Source organism: Macrobrachium nipponense, chromosome 13, assembly GCF_015104395.2.
Source record: "Macrobrachium nipponense isolate FS-2020 chromosome 13, ASM1510439v2, whole genome shotgun sequence".
Lineage (NCBI taxonomy): Eukaryota > Metazoa > Arthropoda > Malacostraca > Decapoda > Palaemonidae > Macrobrachium > Macrobrachium nipponense.
In genome coordinates this window covers 26,697,627-26,714,036 of record NC_087206.1, presented here as the reverse complement: position 1 = coordinate 26,714,036, position 16,410 = coordinate 26,697,627, and the positions used below count along the sequence as shown (strand labels likewise).

The 16,410-nt window shown below is 40.1% G+C and overlaps 1 protein-coding gene across 3 annotated transcripts in view; it reads right to left on the bottom strand.

Annotated features, from left to right (window-relative positions):
* LOC135225699 (extracellular matrix organizing protein FRAS1-like) overlaps positions 1-16,410 on the bottom strand; it is a 409,627-nt gene that overhangs the window by 86,901 nt on the left and 306,316 nt on the right. For all 3 annotated transcript variants that reach the window (XM_064265056.1, XM_064265057.1, XM_064265058.1), the window contains 9 exons: positions 15,596-15,840; positions 13,884-14,205; positions 13,378-13,548; positions 9,520-10,485; positions 9,246-9,348; positions 8,485-8,689; positions 8,056-8,308; positions 7,752-7,876; positions 7,444-7,588 (listed from right to left, as the gene is read on the bottom strand). In XM_064265056.1, the coding sequence (XP_064121126.1) occupies positions 7,444-7,588; positions 7,752-7,876; positions 8,056-8,308; positions 8,485-8,689; positions 9,246-9,348; positions 9,520-10,485; positions 13,378-13,548; positions 13,884-14,205; positions 15,596-15,840 (2,535 nt within the window). The remainder of the gene's footprint in view (positions 1-7,443; positions 7,589-7,751; positions 7,877-8,055; positions 8,309-8,484; positions 8,690-9,245; positions 9,349-9,519; positions 10,486-13,377; positions 13,549-13,883; positions 14,206-15,595; positions 15,841-16,410) is intronic.

The window sequence follows — 16,410 nt, the reverse complement described above, 5'->3', positions numbered from 1 at the left end:
CATCTTACTATGGCGGGCAATTACCCACCCAGCCAGGGTATTCTGGGACCAGAATAATGTGTAATCAGTTCCCTTCACTACCCCCTCTTCAACGTTCTCTGTCTATGATTCTGCTTCCCACTCCGGTGGGGGCGGATTGGAGCTAAGAGAAGCGCTTCTAGAGTGCTGAGGAGCGCCTCTCCGGTGTGAGTGGATTCAGACCAGGTTTATCCTTCTTCCCCCTGTTCTGTTCATACCAAGCCTATTTACTAAAAATACATTCATGACGAGAACGGGATTAGGGTCCGGAGCATTTGGGAACTTATTAAGAAATGTAAGAACGCATGTTTAATAGTTTAGGAAACACGCACATTCCGCCGGAACCTACTCCGGCGGCCTTAATTTTACCATGCATGCTCCGTCGGATACAACTCCGACGGGCCTGTATAGAGATACTCATGTATCATTTAACTTACAGATGGTACGCTGTCAGGAGACGGCATGCACGGTGGTCCTGCAGCAGCCGTGCGGACATGAGGTCTGTAGATCTCATGCCGGATGTGCGGTTCCAGGTGGACGACCTTCTGGTATGGCACCCTGATGGGTGCGAAGTTTGTTACTCACTGGTGACGGATCTGACTAATGAGTCAGTAGGTATCATTCCAATAAATGATACATTGAGAATCATAATGACTTATTTGAAGTACATCGATCAGTGTTCTAGGATAGGTCTTGACTCCGCTATCTCTTTCAGACCCCTCAGGCCCTCAAGGCGTTGTCATTAGCAACCCTCAAGGTCTGGGTAGGCAGATTTGGCAGGAATGTCAAATCCAAGCAACCTTACATGCTGTCAGAGATGTGCTCCCTCCTCTACCCCAATGCAAAGATGTCGGCAGCTGTAGCGGCGGATTTGGCGGCTCCTATCATTGCCAGGATCCGCAAGGAGACCCAGGTCCTGCCAGAAGAGCTGGAGGGTTTAGGCGACTAGGTCCTTGCGGAGGTAGCAACTATTAGCCTGGACCGCGAGCCGATGGTCGTCGACAACCAAGGTCAAGGTAGGGAGGTAAGTGAGGCAGATGGTACATGGTCTAAAGTTCTTTCCTTTAGTCCGTCTCAATCTTCTTCCTCTTCCTTCCAGGGATTTACCGGGAAACCCACGACCCATAGGGACAAGTCGTGCTCGGTAATCCCTAAAATAAAATCCCTAAAGAAGCCCCTACCGAAGGCTACCAAACCTTCAAGGCCTCCTAAAGCGAGCTCCGCCAGTATGCCACCGGCTACTAACCCGGTGGCGGACTTGGCAAAAGCTGCTCCCCCACAACAGGGGTCGAGAGCTAGAGGGTCCAGAGCCAGACCTATTTATTTCCGGCTTTGACCCAGCAACTTTTTCAAGTTTGCTCATGCAGGAGATGGGTAACTTGGTACAAACCAAGTTCCAGGAAATCTCCTCGCAGCTCGTTTCCAGCCTAGAGACGTTGGGACAGTCCATTCAGTCCCTGACCCAGAGGCTGCAAAACCAAGAGACCTTGATGGCGGAACTCCTCCGGTCCGGACATTCACAACAACCATTTGTGGTGCCGGACGCATCAAAACTCCCGCCATTTAAGAACAATAACCCATGGCGGCTCGCAGTCCATGCCCCATTTTCAGAGGGCATGTTGACAATTAAGGAATGTGGAACCCGGCCAGTAGAAGACTTCTTGTTTTACCCGCCGGGTCTCCAATTCCCCTTTCCGGGCTATGCCCGACTAACGGAGGAGGCACTGATAAGGGTAGATAAGGTCCCCAAGGAGACCGTTATCTACCCCAGAGACCAAGCCAAATCAGCATGGGTTCGTACCCTGACTGACTGGGAGTGTGTCAACACGAAGTTGACACCGCATAAAGGCTTGTACACCATGTTCGTGGTAGGAGACGACACTCCGACACCATGTACATCAAAGGTGGTAGAACAGACTCTCCAAGCGGTAATGGATAAGAAGCCGATGCCTCAACTCAGGGAGACAGACCTGACCTCCCTGCTTCTTCCGGAAGACCTGGAGTGCTGGGTGGATGCCCCAGCAACTTTTACGGTAGGGAAGCTCAATCCGGACTGTGCTTCCACTCAGTTCAGTGAATGCCTACCCAGGATTCCGGAGGCCATGATAAAGGTGGAGTATGAGGCAAAGTGCAGGCTGAGCAGATCTAGCAACTCAAGTCACCACAGCGGAGATGACATCCCTGGTCTACGCTGAAGAGCCTCTATTTAAAGTCCTGACGAAGTCATTACTTCAGACCCTCCTGTGTGATGTATATGACTTCGCAGTAGCCAGGAGAAACTGTAGGAAGCACGTCTTAACCAATGCTTCCATCAGGCATGAACCTAATAGGCTCATTAAGGCTCCAATTTGGGGAGCAAACCTTTTTCCCGAAAGCGTGGTTAACAGTGTTCTCGGCAAAGCAGCCAGGGCAAATCAGAACCTGCGAGTCCACTGGGTTTTCCTCATTAGGTCCCTGAGAGAGGATGACTGGATGGGTTCGAAAGGTGGTCCTGAAATCCACTTCAATACCACGTCAAAATTTCCCGAAATGGTATCATATCTTACTTGTTTTGCAACATCCATAGATTTAATAAGGTCACTTAAATCTTGGTTTGAAGACATGTCCAGTCCTCTATGCTTAAAGACTGAACTAAGCATAGCTCTACAGCCTTTGACTGTAGACGTTGAAAACTTCCTAGATCTTCTCAAGTAAAGAAGGAAGTCAGCAATCTGACATAGTGGTTTGAGAGGAGGACACCTTTGTTCTGTCACACCACTCTCTGAAGGTTGAACCACTTATATTGATATAATTTGTTAGATGAAGGGCATCTGCATTGGGCGATAGCTTTTGAAGCTGCTTTAGAAAAACTTTTCGATCTGATGAGGCGCTCGACAGTCTGTACCTTGCCAGAGCCAGAGTGGACAACCCTAAATGAAACTTCTGAAAATAGGGTTGTCTGAGAAGATTGTTTTTGAGGTAATAGCCTGGTGAAGTCAACTGATCGTTGTATTAAGTCTGGGAACCACTCTTTCCCTGGCCAAAAAGGGGCCACTAGAGTCATTGTTACATTCTGGTGAGACTAACTTGTTTAAGACCTCCCGGATCATTCTGAAAGGTGGAAAGGCATAGACGTCCAGACCTGTCCAATCCTGCAGCATTGCATCCGTCTTCCAAGCAAGAAGGCCCAGGACTGGCGAACAGAATCTTGGAAGCCTGTGGTTCTTTGAAGTTCCAAAGAGGTCTACTGAAGGACAACCCCATAGTTTCCTAAGGTCCTCGCATACTCTTTGATCTAAGGTCCGCTGTGTTGGGAGGACCTGACTCTGTCAGCTCAATCCGTCCGCTAGAGCATTCATTTTCCCTTGAATGAAATGAGTCAGCAATGACACCTGATTCTTGTCTGGCCACAGCAGAAGTTCCTGAGCCACTTGAAAAAGGGAAAAGGAATGCGTTCCCCGTTGTTTCTTGACATACGACAGAGCCATTGAATTGTCGGAATGTATAGTCACCATTTTCCCTCGCATTAGTGGAGAAAAAGCTTGCAGACCTAGAAACATCGCTCTTAATTCCCTTACATTGATGTGTGAAATTCTGAACTCCTCCAGCCAAGTTCCTGATACTTCCTTGTTCCCCAGATGAGCTCCCCAACCTAGGTTTGAGGCATCGTAATAAAAGTCTAGGTCTGGGTTCAACGGAAGAAGAGACTTCCCTTCTTGAATTCTTTCTACTGATGACCACCATAGAATGTCCTTCTTGATTTGTGCCGTCATCGGGAACACAAAAGAATCTTGAGCAGTTTTCTTGCTCCAATTTGCTTTGAGAAAAAATTGAAGTGACCTCATGTGGAGTCTCCCTAGCATCACAAACTTTTCGACTGAGACTAGTGTTCCCAAAAGGGTCATCCATTGAGCTGCTGAGCATTCCTGAAGGGACAGAAAATGTCTGACGCAAAGGAGACAAGAGGTGAGAGAAAAACCCGAAAATTCCGAGCATCCAGAATCATTCCCAATTATAGAATCCATTGACTGGGAATGATGAGATTTCTGTATAATTCATCAAAATTCCTAGTTTCTTCATAAGAATAGAGGGATCTTCTAACCACTTGTCCTTCAACTGAGCTCTGAGCAGCCAGTCATCCAGATAAAAAGAGATGTTCTCTCCTAACAGATGAAGCCATTTCACCAGTGGAGCTAGTATGCAAGTAAAGACCTGTGGGGCAGTTGATAGGCCAAAGCATAGCACCCGAAATTGGGGAACCTTTCCTTGAAAAACAAACTGGGGAAATTTTCTGGAATCCGGATGAATAGGGATGTGGAAATACGCATCCTTCATGTCAATGGACACCATTCAGTCCCCTTGGTGTATGGAGGACATGATCGACTGATTGGTCTCCATGTGGAATTTTGTTTTGAGAACAAACTGATTCAAAGCGCTCACATCTAAAACTGGTCTCCAGCCCTCCGATGATGAAGAGTCTGTTGTAAAACCATTCCGAGTTTTGATCTTCCACTATTTCTACTGCTCTCTTGCAAAGCAGTGACTCTACCTCTTGAGAGAGAGCTGCAAACTTTTCTGATTTTGCCGAGTAATGTTATCGGCAAACTGAACAAAGGTGAGCCTCCTTTGAAGGGAATGACATACCCCTGCTGTAAAACCTTGACTACCCAAGGTTCTGCTCCTTTCAAACTCCATTCCCTCCAAAAAAGGCCCAACCTGGCTCCTACAGCCATACAAAGGACACACTCCTCACTTCTTACTTGCTGTCTTGTAGGTCGTTTTCTTGACAGACCTGGTTGAAGGTCGTAGGTTAGTACGAGGTCTTTGTTGGCCTCTCTGTCTTGCTCCATGAAACTCTTGGGTTTGAATAGGAGAAAAAGAGGTATTGGTGTTATCTTGACACTCCCTAGAATGCTTTGACGATTGCGCCAACAGATCGTTGGTTGATTTCTTCTGAAGAGACGACAAAATCTGATATACTAACTCTTCTGGGAAAAGGTGCTTCTTGTCCAATGGGGCAAAAAGCAAGACCGACTTCTGTTTCATGGTTACTCCTTTAGTAGTAAAGGAACTCCACAAATCCCTCTTCTTCAAGATGCAAAACGAGATGAGAGATGCTAATTCCGCTGATCCGTCTCTAACGGCCTTGTCAGCACAAGACAGTACCCTTAGCAAGTCTGCTGCGACGTCTTGTGTCATCACCGGGCCATCTTCCACCTTTCTGGCTAATACCCTGATTGTCCAGGCTAAGAAGCTATAAGCTTCTAACACCTTGAAAATACTCTTAGTAAGGTGATCCACTTCCGTTGATGACAGCATAACTTTAGCTGAAGAAAAAGCCAATCGCCTAGCAGAGTCGATGAGGCCTTAAAAATCTCCCTGGGAGTAGGTAGATGCTCCCACAGAAGGAGATTCTCTGGTGCCATAAAAACGGTGACTTCTTAATCAGCTTAGCAGGAGGTGCGGCAAAAGAAGCTTTAACCTTCTCTCTCTAACGCAAGACAGGAGTCCACATCTCTCAAGACTTTCTTCGTTGACGAAGAGAGTACCAACTTGAGTAGTGACAAACTGTCTGAAGCAGGTTTCCTCATAAGGAAAGTCGAAACCGGTGATGCTGGAGCTGCAGGCAACAAAAAATCTGGGAAGTTGTCAAGAAAGTACCATAACAATGTTAAATAGGCAGACTAAGGACGAGTCCTGTTCCTCCTCTTCCTCGTCTGAAGAGATAGGTTGCGAAGTGGTAGGAGCTTTCTGCAACAAAGACATGATGTCCTCCAATTGTCGTTTCAGGGGAGCAAGCGAAGGATCTGAAGCTGAAGAATATGACTGAGAGCGGGGTGAAACTGCTCTTGACTCGGCTAGTGGGGAAAGCAAGGGCCTCGTAACTGATGTCAGTTGTTCGCCCAAAAGCGAGCATCGCATCGTAACTGGAGAATCATGACCAGGAGTCTGAGGAAAACCCAGGATAGGTTTGGAAGTAGGGACCGAAGAAACTCGCTACGATGTATCTGTCCTAAGCTTGGCCAAAACATACTGTCACTCTATACCAGGCAAGGATTCTGGACTCTCCCAAGTGGACTGGAATGGGGGAGCCGACGAAGCAGGGGGTAATACTGCGTAGTTGCCGAAGGTTGAGACTAAAGACGTCCTCTTTCTTCTTCTTAGAAGGAGGAGTAGACTTATCTACATCCTTGGAATGCCTCTTTGGGGGGGAGGGGCATGACATGACTTGAAATTGCTCATGATGACTTGTTGGGAGTCGATGTCCGACTCTGACGACAGGACAGTGACCTTCGTCTAGGAGCACCAGCGGACTGGACAGCAACCTCCTCTACACAATCACTACACACTTCACTAAAACTTTGATCGCCTTTTTCAATTAAGGCTTTAACAGAAGCAAGTTTCATCACTGCACTTGCTAAAAATTCGAACTTATCGAATTTTGACTCGAGGCAAGTCATGGTGTTGGGATCAGGAGCAAGCAAACCTGGAATAGGAGTTAGTGACACAGGAGCAGGAGGAGAAACGATTGGAGAATCAACAGGAATTACAGGTGAGACAATCATGTTATCTTCTACCAATTTGGCAGACTGAACATTATCTAAACTAGATCTATTTTCTGTCCTAACAGCTGCTTTCCTCTTTCTGTCCTTTTCCATTTTGTCCTGATGGGACCTAAAGATTTTCCATTTCTTGTCATGACAATCAGCACAAGTATTCTCTTTCTTGCACTCTTGGCCTCTACATTTACTACATCTGTACAAGAATCATAGCAAGATTTCACTATCCTGGTCTTACAACCATCTACACAAAACCTAACACTTGTAGTGCTAGAAACTGACATACTGAAAATGGGCTAATGCAAAAAACAACCCAGAGTACTTTATCGAGACCTCTGAATTCACCATCACAATCCGTTGGAAAAAAGGCTGCCTAAAACCACCAATGTTGACTGGGAGCCAACAGAAAACGAATTGAAGCTCTCTGCCAAGTTGTTACCTACATACACTCACCAGTAGTGGGCGAAGCATTCTAACCACATCGTAACCAGAACTAGAACTAGCGTGAATTTTCAATTGTTAGGCTGCCATAGGTAGAGAGCTCTTAGCTATATAATTACTGGGTAAGTCCCATATACAAAACTTGATATTAATGTATCTAATTACTGACAATTGATTCACACAATTTAATGCTCATTAACATTTATAAGTCCATAATATCATGTCATTTGTGCTCTGTATACAATGACATTAATCAGGATCTAACTTCAAATAAAACAAGATTAGCAGTCATTATCCACTGCAAAATAATCAAGAGAATGAAGCCAATTCAATGTTTAACTTGAGAGGGTTCCTAGACTTTAACATAAAAAGATGAAACATTAACCAATAGTTGAGCAAAACCTCACTATTTAACAATTTTACCATACAGCAATATATTTTTTACCTTCAGTAAATGTAAATTCCTCGCCATCACTTTCCTTAATGATAGTACCATGGAATGGGCCTTCAAGAAGAATGAACTCGATTTCATCATCAGGTTCAGAGTTGGTAATCGCAAAGAATTCAGGTTCTAAGCGTACTGCTTCATGCTAAGAATAAGTAAAATGAAAGAATGAGTCAAGTGCAATTTCCCCAAATAATCATTACTGTACCTGTATAGTACTTCAAAATATTTCTTCATGTGGAGCCTGCATCATAAAATATAAATAAGATTACTGAAAAGTTGACTAAATTATTTTAAAAATTACTCACACTCCTGATCACTAACTCAGGATTTTCACTGGTGAAACTGAAATGACTTCCAAGCTGTGGAACAACATGGATAGTAAACTTTTGTTCAGGCAACCCATAGCCTTTGCCTGTAGACTGATCTGAAACTAAAGATGGAGCACATTAAAAAAACAATAAACTAAAAAAAAGTCATAAATTTCCAAAGAGGGGTTCTAATCAACAAACAGGTTGTACTGCATGTTTCCTTCCCACAAATATTCTTTCATGATTTTTTACAACAAAGAGCAATATAATTTGTTGTGTCCACAAAAATAACCATGTTTACCTGAAAACTTGAAACTATATTGTTTTTCTTGCATTATCATATCTCCCAAAGGAGGCATATATATGATCTTCATGTCATCAATATCTGCTTGTGTGAACTGTCTCAATTCCAGTCCAGGGGAATCTATGTGAAATAGTGACCCATCATTTGGGCTCAAAGGATGGGTTATGGTGTATACTAAATGTTCTGGGGATTTAACTCCAACAAATGATAAGTGAGCTTGAGTGATTAGAGCAGCTTGTCCATCCTGCACCTGTTATAAAATATAAAAATAATTTATCTACATTTGCATTTACAAGATATTCATAAAATTACCATATATTTTACTCTTGAAAAAAGTAATACATATATACTGCAAATATGGATGTTCTTTAGAACAACAAAATCTTTAAAAATCAAAAATGTTTTAGTCACAAAACTTCAACTCACTGTTATTTCAAGTTGAGTCCCTGGGGTTGGAAGCATTGTGTCATCTACTAACGAATCTATTTGAATAATAAATGACTGATTGCCCAAAATATTTGGAGGATGTGAATTGTCGGTGACAGAGAAGATGAGTTCATCAGCCTTGGTTTCCTTTCCACCAGAATGTAAATACCACACAAGCCCTTCATTTAGTTCCCTCTGGGTGAAACTGAAAAACAATAATATCAAAGATTCTAAACAGATCATGGCCATGCAGATGCTTTTAAAGATATTTTGAAAAGATCCATCTTATGTAATAGAGTTATTTAATTTTTAATGTTAGTGAATGAAAAAAATAATATTCTAAGTACATACAGTAATCATATTTAGTTTCATTCACATTTCCAACAATGCATAATCTGTGCCTTTTTTGTTTACACAGACATTTTGAATTTTTATAATAAATAGGCATGAATTATGGAGTAAATACTTGGACTACTGAAATATATACTATATGTATTATGCAATGTGGGCCATGTAGGGCACTTGCAATTAAACTCATCTTTACCTTTGTTTACATTTTTCTTGATTATGGAAGATGCTTTCTGCAGAGAGTACTTATTTTGATTTTGTGCTTATACCTGAACTTTTGGATCTATGACCTAAAATTTTGTTACTCTTTACATTAAGGATGACTGCAAATATCAAATCTGTGACATACACACTTCTGAAATTAATGGTGAAATTGTACTGTACATAAATGTAAACGAAAAGATTTCAATTACCTAGTAGCTGGTCTTACAAGGTGAGATTCATCCATCTGTGTCCAGCCATCATTATAAAACCCATCTGGTGCTGGGGGTAATGGAATAACCAAACTCAGTTTGCCTGTGAAAAAAAAAAAAAAAAAAAAATCAGCGGTGAACTCAAGACATCAAATCACTTATGTATATTTTTAAAATAAAGTTCAAAATGTAATTCACTTTGGAAGATGCACTGACTAACAAAGTTCACCTCCAGTATATATCAAATCAAGAGAATCCATTACCCTTCATTTACCGTGTCCTGGATTCTGTAACATTGGAAGAAGTGTAAATAAAAGATTCTCATCATCAGAGTCTATGTCTGAAGCTCTCAGCATGTGTGGTGTCAGTTGTACACTTTGGCCAGGTGAAACATGGGTCCCAAGATTTTTCACCAAAACAGGCTTACTCTTCTCTTCTTCTACGATATATATACTGAACAAGAAATTTGTGACAGAATATCCATCACTCAGCTGAAATAAAACAGTGTCTTCCTCTGAATCTGAATTGTCATGCATATATAAAATCTGCCCTGCAGCCAAGTCCCTTAGTTTGAAAGTCACTAGATTTTCATTAAGAAAAGAAAGCTGTCCATGTTTTGGTCCCCCTAATATCATTACCTGAACCTCTTCTGGGTTATCTTGGTCATGGATATTTAGTACCTTTGTATCTATAGCTTTACTTTTTCCCTTGTACACAATTAGGGGTTCATTTAATATAACTTGTGGGTCATGCAGGGACTTGACATTAATGGAGAGCTCCATTTTTTCTGAATGAAACAGGCCATCAAAAACAGTGAACGTTATTTTTCCATGCAATGGTTTGTCCTCTTCATGCCTGAAAAAGAGTCGATTTTTCATGAGGTGTTCCACTGAAATGGCTTCTTTCTCAGAAACTAAAATATTATTCCCTTCTTTAATAATATACAGGTTTCCATTTGATGGCTTCTTTACAAAAATTATGGACAGGTGGTTGCTTGGAGTATCCTTATCTTCAACATTGATGTTAGAACTGTTGAGGACCAAGATCTTGCCATAGTCAACAGTTAGGGGCTTCAAGACATGCAACAGTGGTTTTTCAGTATTGTACAGGCAAATTCCTTCACTGTCTGGGTGATAATTTGGGCTGCACTCATCAATACACTGACCATCCTGAAGCAAATATGGAGACTTACACTTCTGACACTCATATACAGAACAGCTAAGGCACTTTTCACCACAATCTGAAAAATACAGTAAAAATATCTCTGAGAGAATATAAAAGGGAATCAAATTCCAAGGAACAAGAATTATTATATGGTATAGTACATACTAAGAAAAGAACACACGGGTTCACTGATTAATCGAAAAGCCAGTCAGTGAAACTAGTGTAATTCTTCATTCTACAAGATATTAAAATTCTTAAAGATAAATGTTGTCATATAAAAAAAACTGCACGGCACAAAAATACACGCTAATATATATACTGTACTGCAACTATTTAAGACTAACAAAATGCAGAGAGAAAGAGAAGCACACAGTGAATGTGGCTGATATTCACATGGGATATCTAAAATAACCTCTGCTACAATTAACTTTTTTCACTCTGAAATTTACACAGAATTTTCTTTGATCATACACAAGGATGGTAATACGTACACTAAGGAAGTCAGTAGTCAAAGTCCTGACACATGAAAAGCCATCTTAATGTCTCAGTTTATCACATTTGTCTATAAAGTAAGTTTACATACATTTCAATAGCTCATAGTATCACGAATGGATATAACCAATTCCCAGGTGTACTGCAAGATGCTGCCAACAAACAATACTGAAAAAGCCATTTGTTACAGTTTTAATTGCAACTTGCAGTTAGAGGATCTATTAGAATGACATTTCTTCAATTGATTCTGTTTCCCCATGAACATTCTTCATTGCAGCTTTCCTTTGGCTGTAATCTCTTTCATTCCTCTTACTGTATCTCCATTCATATTCTCTTTCTTCCATCAGACTTTTCACCCTCTCTGAAAGATTTTTTCATAGTGCAATTGCAAAGTTTTCCTCCTGCTACATCTTTAAAACTTTTTACTCTCAATTTCCCTTTCAGCACTGAATGAAGTCACAGATCACAAAACTTGGCTTTTGGCCTGAATTTTATATTCCATCCCATTCCATATGATATAGTATGTGTGAATTTAAGCATCCATAAAAGTGATGTACTTGCCTTTTAATACTGTACATGACATTTAGTATACATAAAAGGGTGAAGGGCAAATTTAATTACTCCAGCAGACATTGAGCGTGTTACAGCTTTTCAAAGGCAAATATAATAAAAAGAAACTAAAACAATAACAAAGCCTACTATGTACCTCATCTAAGATAGTGAGGAATAAATGTCTCCTACTAGAATTACCATATATTTCGGCGTATAAGTCGACCCTTTAGCCCCAAAAAATCATGCCAAAATTAGGGGGTCGACTTATCTAACGGTAACAAAAAGTGAATCTTTATTATTTTGGCATATCGGTACAGGAATCCAGGCTTTACAGTTGGCTAATAACAATGACAGCCTTGTTGAGGTAACTATGTATGTAAATACCAGTATTAAAAACATTTCACACTGTAATACGACAATAATAATACATTAGAACATCCATTACCTTAAATAAAATTAAACAAATCAAAGTAACTTGAAGAAACCCCATTCGCACAGCAAGTGTAAACATTGCGTAGCTATTTGTAGTACAGTAATTGAGAAGGATGTGTTCACTCTGACAGTTTGTATTTACCGGGGTATTGTTCAAAAACATTTATGGTATGAAATCTTTATTTATCACTTTAAATAAAAAAAAAAATTGAAATTAATAGTAAATAAGTATTTAAAATCCTTCAAAATTACTTGAGTCATCGTCACTTGAATTAAACAATTCATCAGACAAATTATCATTCACGGTTTCATCATAAGGATCCCAGTTTGAATCTGGTGAATCAACTGCAGGTTCGTTTTCCCTCAAATGAGCCTGTTTATGCCACAGAAGAACCAAAAGTCAAGGAATATTCCAACATAATAATAAAATACTGGCACGTCGTTTTAACAACCCAATCAAAACATTAACTTAAGTGACAGTTTGTACATACATATATACGTAGGCTGTTATGCAGCGTTACTTGGCGTTTTGTTTGTTTACATTACACTCGAGTAACGTATCTTTCGTTTCGTCATTTCTAATCATATTTGCCGGTATTCATCTTTTATATATTACACAGATTTGTTAATATACCGAGTATATTACCTGTATTTCTTATGGTAAGTAGAGCAACATATGTACCGTAATAACATTCAGGTTATTTTATATGATATGTTTTACCCTGCTGCTTATTTTGAGCGTACGGTTGGCCTCACATTTTATAGGTCGACTAATATACCCGATATTAGTTAAAATCATAAAAATTTACTCAGAATTGGGGGGTCGACTTATCTTCCGGTCGACTTATACGCCGAAATATACGGTACATTTGTTATAGAATATTAAATACAGGCAGTCACTGGTTATCGGCAGGAATTCTGTTCCTGGGGGTGTGCCGATAAGCAAGCACTGCCATTAACCAAAACTCAGTGATTTATGGTGCCATAATGGCACTTACAGTGCTGATAACCAGTTATCAGCACCATAAGCACCCTTATGGTGCACCATAAGAACCCTTATGGCACCGATAACCGGAACTCGTCCCGTTATGGCACCATAAATTGTCGATTTTATGGCGCCAGACAAGCCTCATAAAACCGGATCACCGATAACCGAGTCTGCCAATAACCGAGTCTGCCGATAACCGAGGACTGCCTGTAATATTAAAGAGTACTTTTTCAGCAGGGTGAGGAACAGAGCTCCTATTTGTTAAGATTTCTGTAAGGTCATTCTGTGTTTTAAACAATTAAGGCTTCAGTTAAAATCCTGCTAAATTAGTTATCCTCAAGAAGAGAACATCTGTATTACCTCAAGAGTCCTTACTATCACAATACTATCACAGGAATTGTCAAGAGCTCAATGATTAACATCTAAACTTTAAAGCTACTGCTTGAATATTGTACACTCAATCAAATTTTTAAGTTTTCAACTGAAAAGAATAAGTCTCCTTACCAAAGCAAACATTCTCAAAAACATTCGCAAATGTCCCAAGCTGACAAGAAGTGACACAATGATCATCTTGTAGAAGGTAAGGGGAATGACACTCCAAGCACTGCATGTTTGAATTACAAGCACTGCAACCTGGAGGACATTTCCTACACTCACCACCAACAGGGTGATGTCCTGAAAGTAAGAAAAAAAAGAAGAAAAAAAAGGAAACTAATTACACAACGAATATGAAATATATTTGGACAAACTTTCACCTTGTTATATCAAGAACTTATTATTTAATTTTTGTGAGAAAACACTAGATTAATAATCAAATGATTACATGGATGTGATTCCTAATGATTGTGTAGGGAACACTCACCATTATAATAATGGTACTGAAAGGCCAGCAGCTTTAATTCACTAAAAGGACTTTGCTGCATTTGTTTCCCAACATTTTAAACATGAACAATTTCTAAAAAAAAATAAAGGGCTTTACTTTAACTGGCAACAAATTAGCTACTACAGACCTGGAGAGCACAGTGTGACACAACTATTGCCTTCTTGAAATGCATTGTCTGCACATGACAAGCAATCAGTCTCTTTGGGTCCAAGGCAATGCTTGCAGGCCCAGTGACATTCATGACATTCTCCACCTTTGGAGGCATCACTGTAGAACATCTGAGGACATCTGCTGACACACTTTCCATACAACAAATGGAGGTTCGATGGGCAGGTGATACAAGTAGTACCATCAGGAGAACAGATATCACAGTCACCTTCGCACTCACTGCAAGAGCTATTCGTCCCTAAGTAAAATCCTTTAGGGCATTCATCTACCACACACAACCCCTGCATTGAAAGAACAAATAGAATACTATACAGCATATGAAACTCAAGTTGAATAAATAAAAGAGTGGGCAAGTCAAGTTAAACGGACAATTTTTCCAAAATATGATGTGGCAAATAGCTTTCCACTTTTATAATGCTGAATTATCTATGTGGGTTATAACCTAATTCAGTATAGCAGCCAATCCTAATATATCAGAGAATTTGGTGTCAACTTTAATAATAAATAACACTATGACTTGAGCCAACCAGACTAACATTACAGATAATTAAATGCCTCTGCAATAAGCTCTTGACCTTTAAAAAGTCAAACAATATCTTACTGGCAGGATCTATAAACATTACTTTCAGGCAAAATAATATCAGACAAGGAGAAAATGCCAGGAAAAACAGAGTATGTACTGTATATTGTTACAGTCATCATACATTTATCATTAAAAACATAAGAAGATAACTCTCACTGGTCTTGTACTATAGTAGATTCACATCAACCGTGCATCTGATGTCTAGGCCAGTCCCTTACGACGCTCCTGATTGGCTGTTGATAAGCCAATTGCAGGGCTGGAAACTCTCAGTCTCTATCGAGAGTTCACATAGGCAGGATGTATGTTCCACTTCTCCTGAGGGATATGTTTTTCAAAAGCATCCCTCAGGAGAGGTGAAACATATGTCCTGCCTATGTGAACTCTCTCGAGAGACAGAGTTTCCAACCCTGTGACTGGCTTATCAACAGCCAATCAGGAGCGTCGTAAGGGACGGGCCTAGACATCGGATGCACGGTTGATGTGAATCTACTAAGGTGTCTGTAATATTCTGATGAATCAAAAAGCCTACACAAAAGCTTTAGACAGCCACACCTGATATGATTTGATAATTTGACTACTTGGGAAATTAACAGCACAATTTTACTGAGGTTGTAACATAATTTCAGACATTAAACTTCATATTGATCTTATGAACCTTTCTTGAATAGTGTTCTCACATATTTGGTGCATGCAGTGTATTACTGAAGTGGTTATTACTTGTAAGTAAACTGTGAGTAACAGACCTTATAAAGAACCTCAAATCATGTGGACAAAATTTGTGATGGTTTTTGCAGTAACTATAATTGGACAGAAAAGGTTTTTAGTCTGTGGGTTGTCCTAAAACAGCAAGTTATAATACTTTATTCTCTGAGTTAAAATTTCACAGTTAAACAGTCATTTAATTTCCTGGTGTATGATTTAATTAAAATAAATATAGTACGTACTCAGAAAAAAAACTGCAACGAAAGCAAAGAAAAATCTAGTCAAAATTACCTGTAAAGTCCAAATGTAAAAGATATATGTACAATACATATAATACAATATTGTACATATATGCTAGTTCTGGTCCAGAAATTAAACAAACTCACCATGGAGTTCAAGTGGTACCCTTCACTACATGTCAGACAATTATCGAGATGAGGTCCACTGCACGATTCACAGCTGGGATGACAAAGCATACATCTGCTTAAATATTCATTGAAGTAGAAACCATGACTACATTCGAGAACACACTGATCACCTTCTGGAATTTTTTTTTCTGCTTTGCACTTCATACAAATGGTGTTAGAAGTTCTGTGATCCATGGCACAAGCATTACATGTCTTGTGGCAAGCTGCAAGTTTAAAAAAATTGTACTAGAGTGTATCATACTGAAGAAATTTTTATCTCTTAATAGTAAGTCCTTAACTACCATATTTGGGTGTTAATTTTAAGAATAGAAATTTACCTAAATACAGAACGTACTAGTTAATGTGACCAGACATCCTCTTCCGGGGACAGGCCCTGTTTTCAGTGACCTGCCCCCAGTTACTGCTGTCCCTGGAAATGTCCCCGGTTTTCACTGTGACTGAAAGATCTGAAATTGGGATAAGGAAAAAAAAAAGTTGACCAAATTATATATAGTTGCACACCATACTACTCGCACTGTAAAGTGAATATAACTAAGGAAATGATAAACAGCTTTGCACGGCATAATTTGCGAGATTACCTTCCAAGGAAATAAAACCAAATTTCCCACCAAACCATTGTCAGTAACGTCATGCACATCCCTCACTAACTCCCCTCTTGCCTCCCTTCCTGCCAGCAACCAGCCAGCACCACTCCTCATTCCAGCAGTGTTTTGGCCGTAGATAATTTTAATACTGTTTAATCACTGGTAAATAATCATTAAATTATAGCCTAC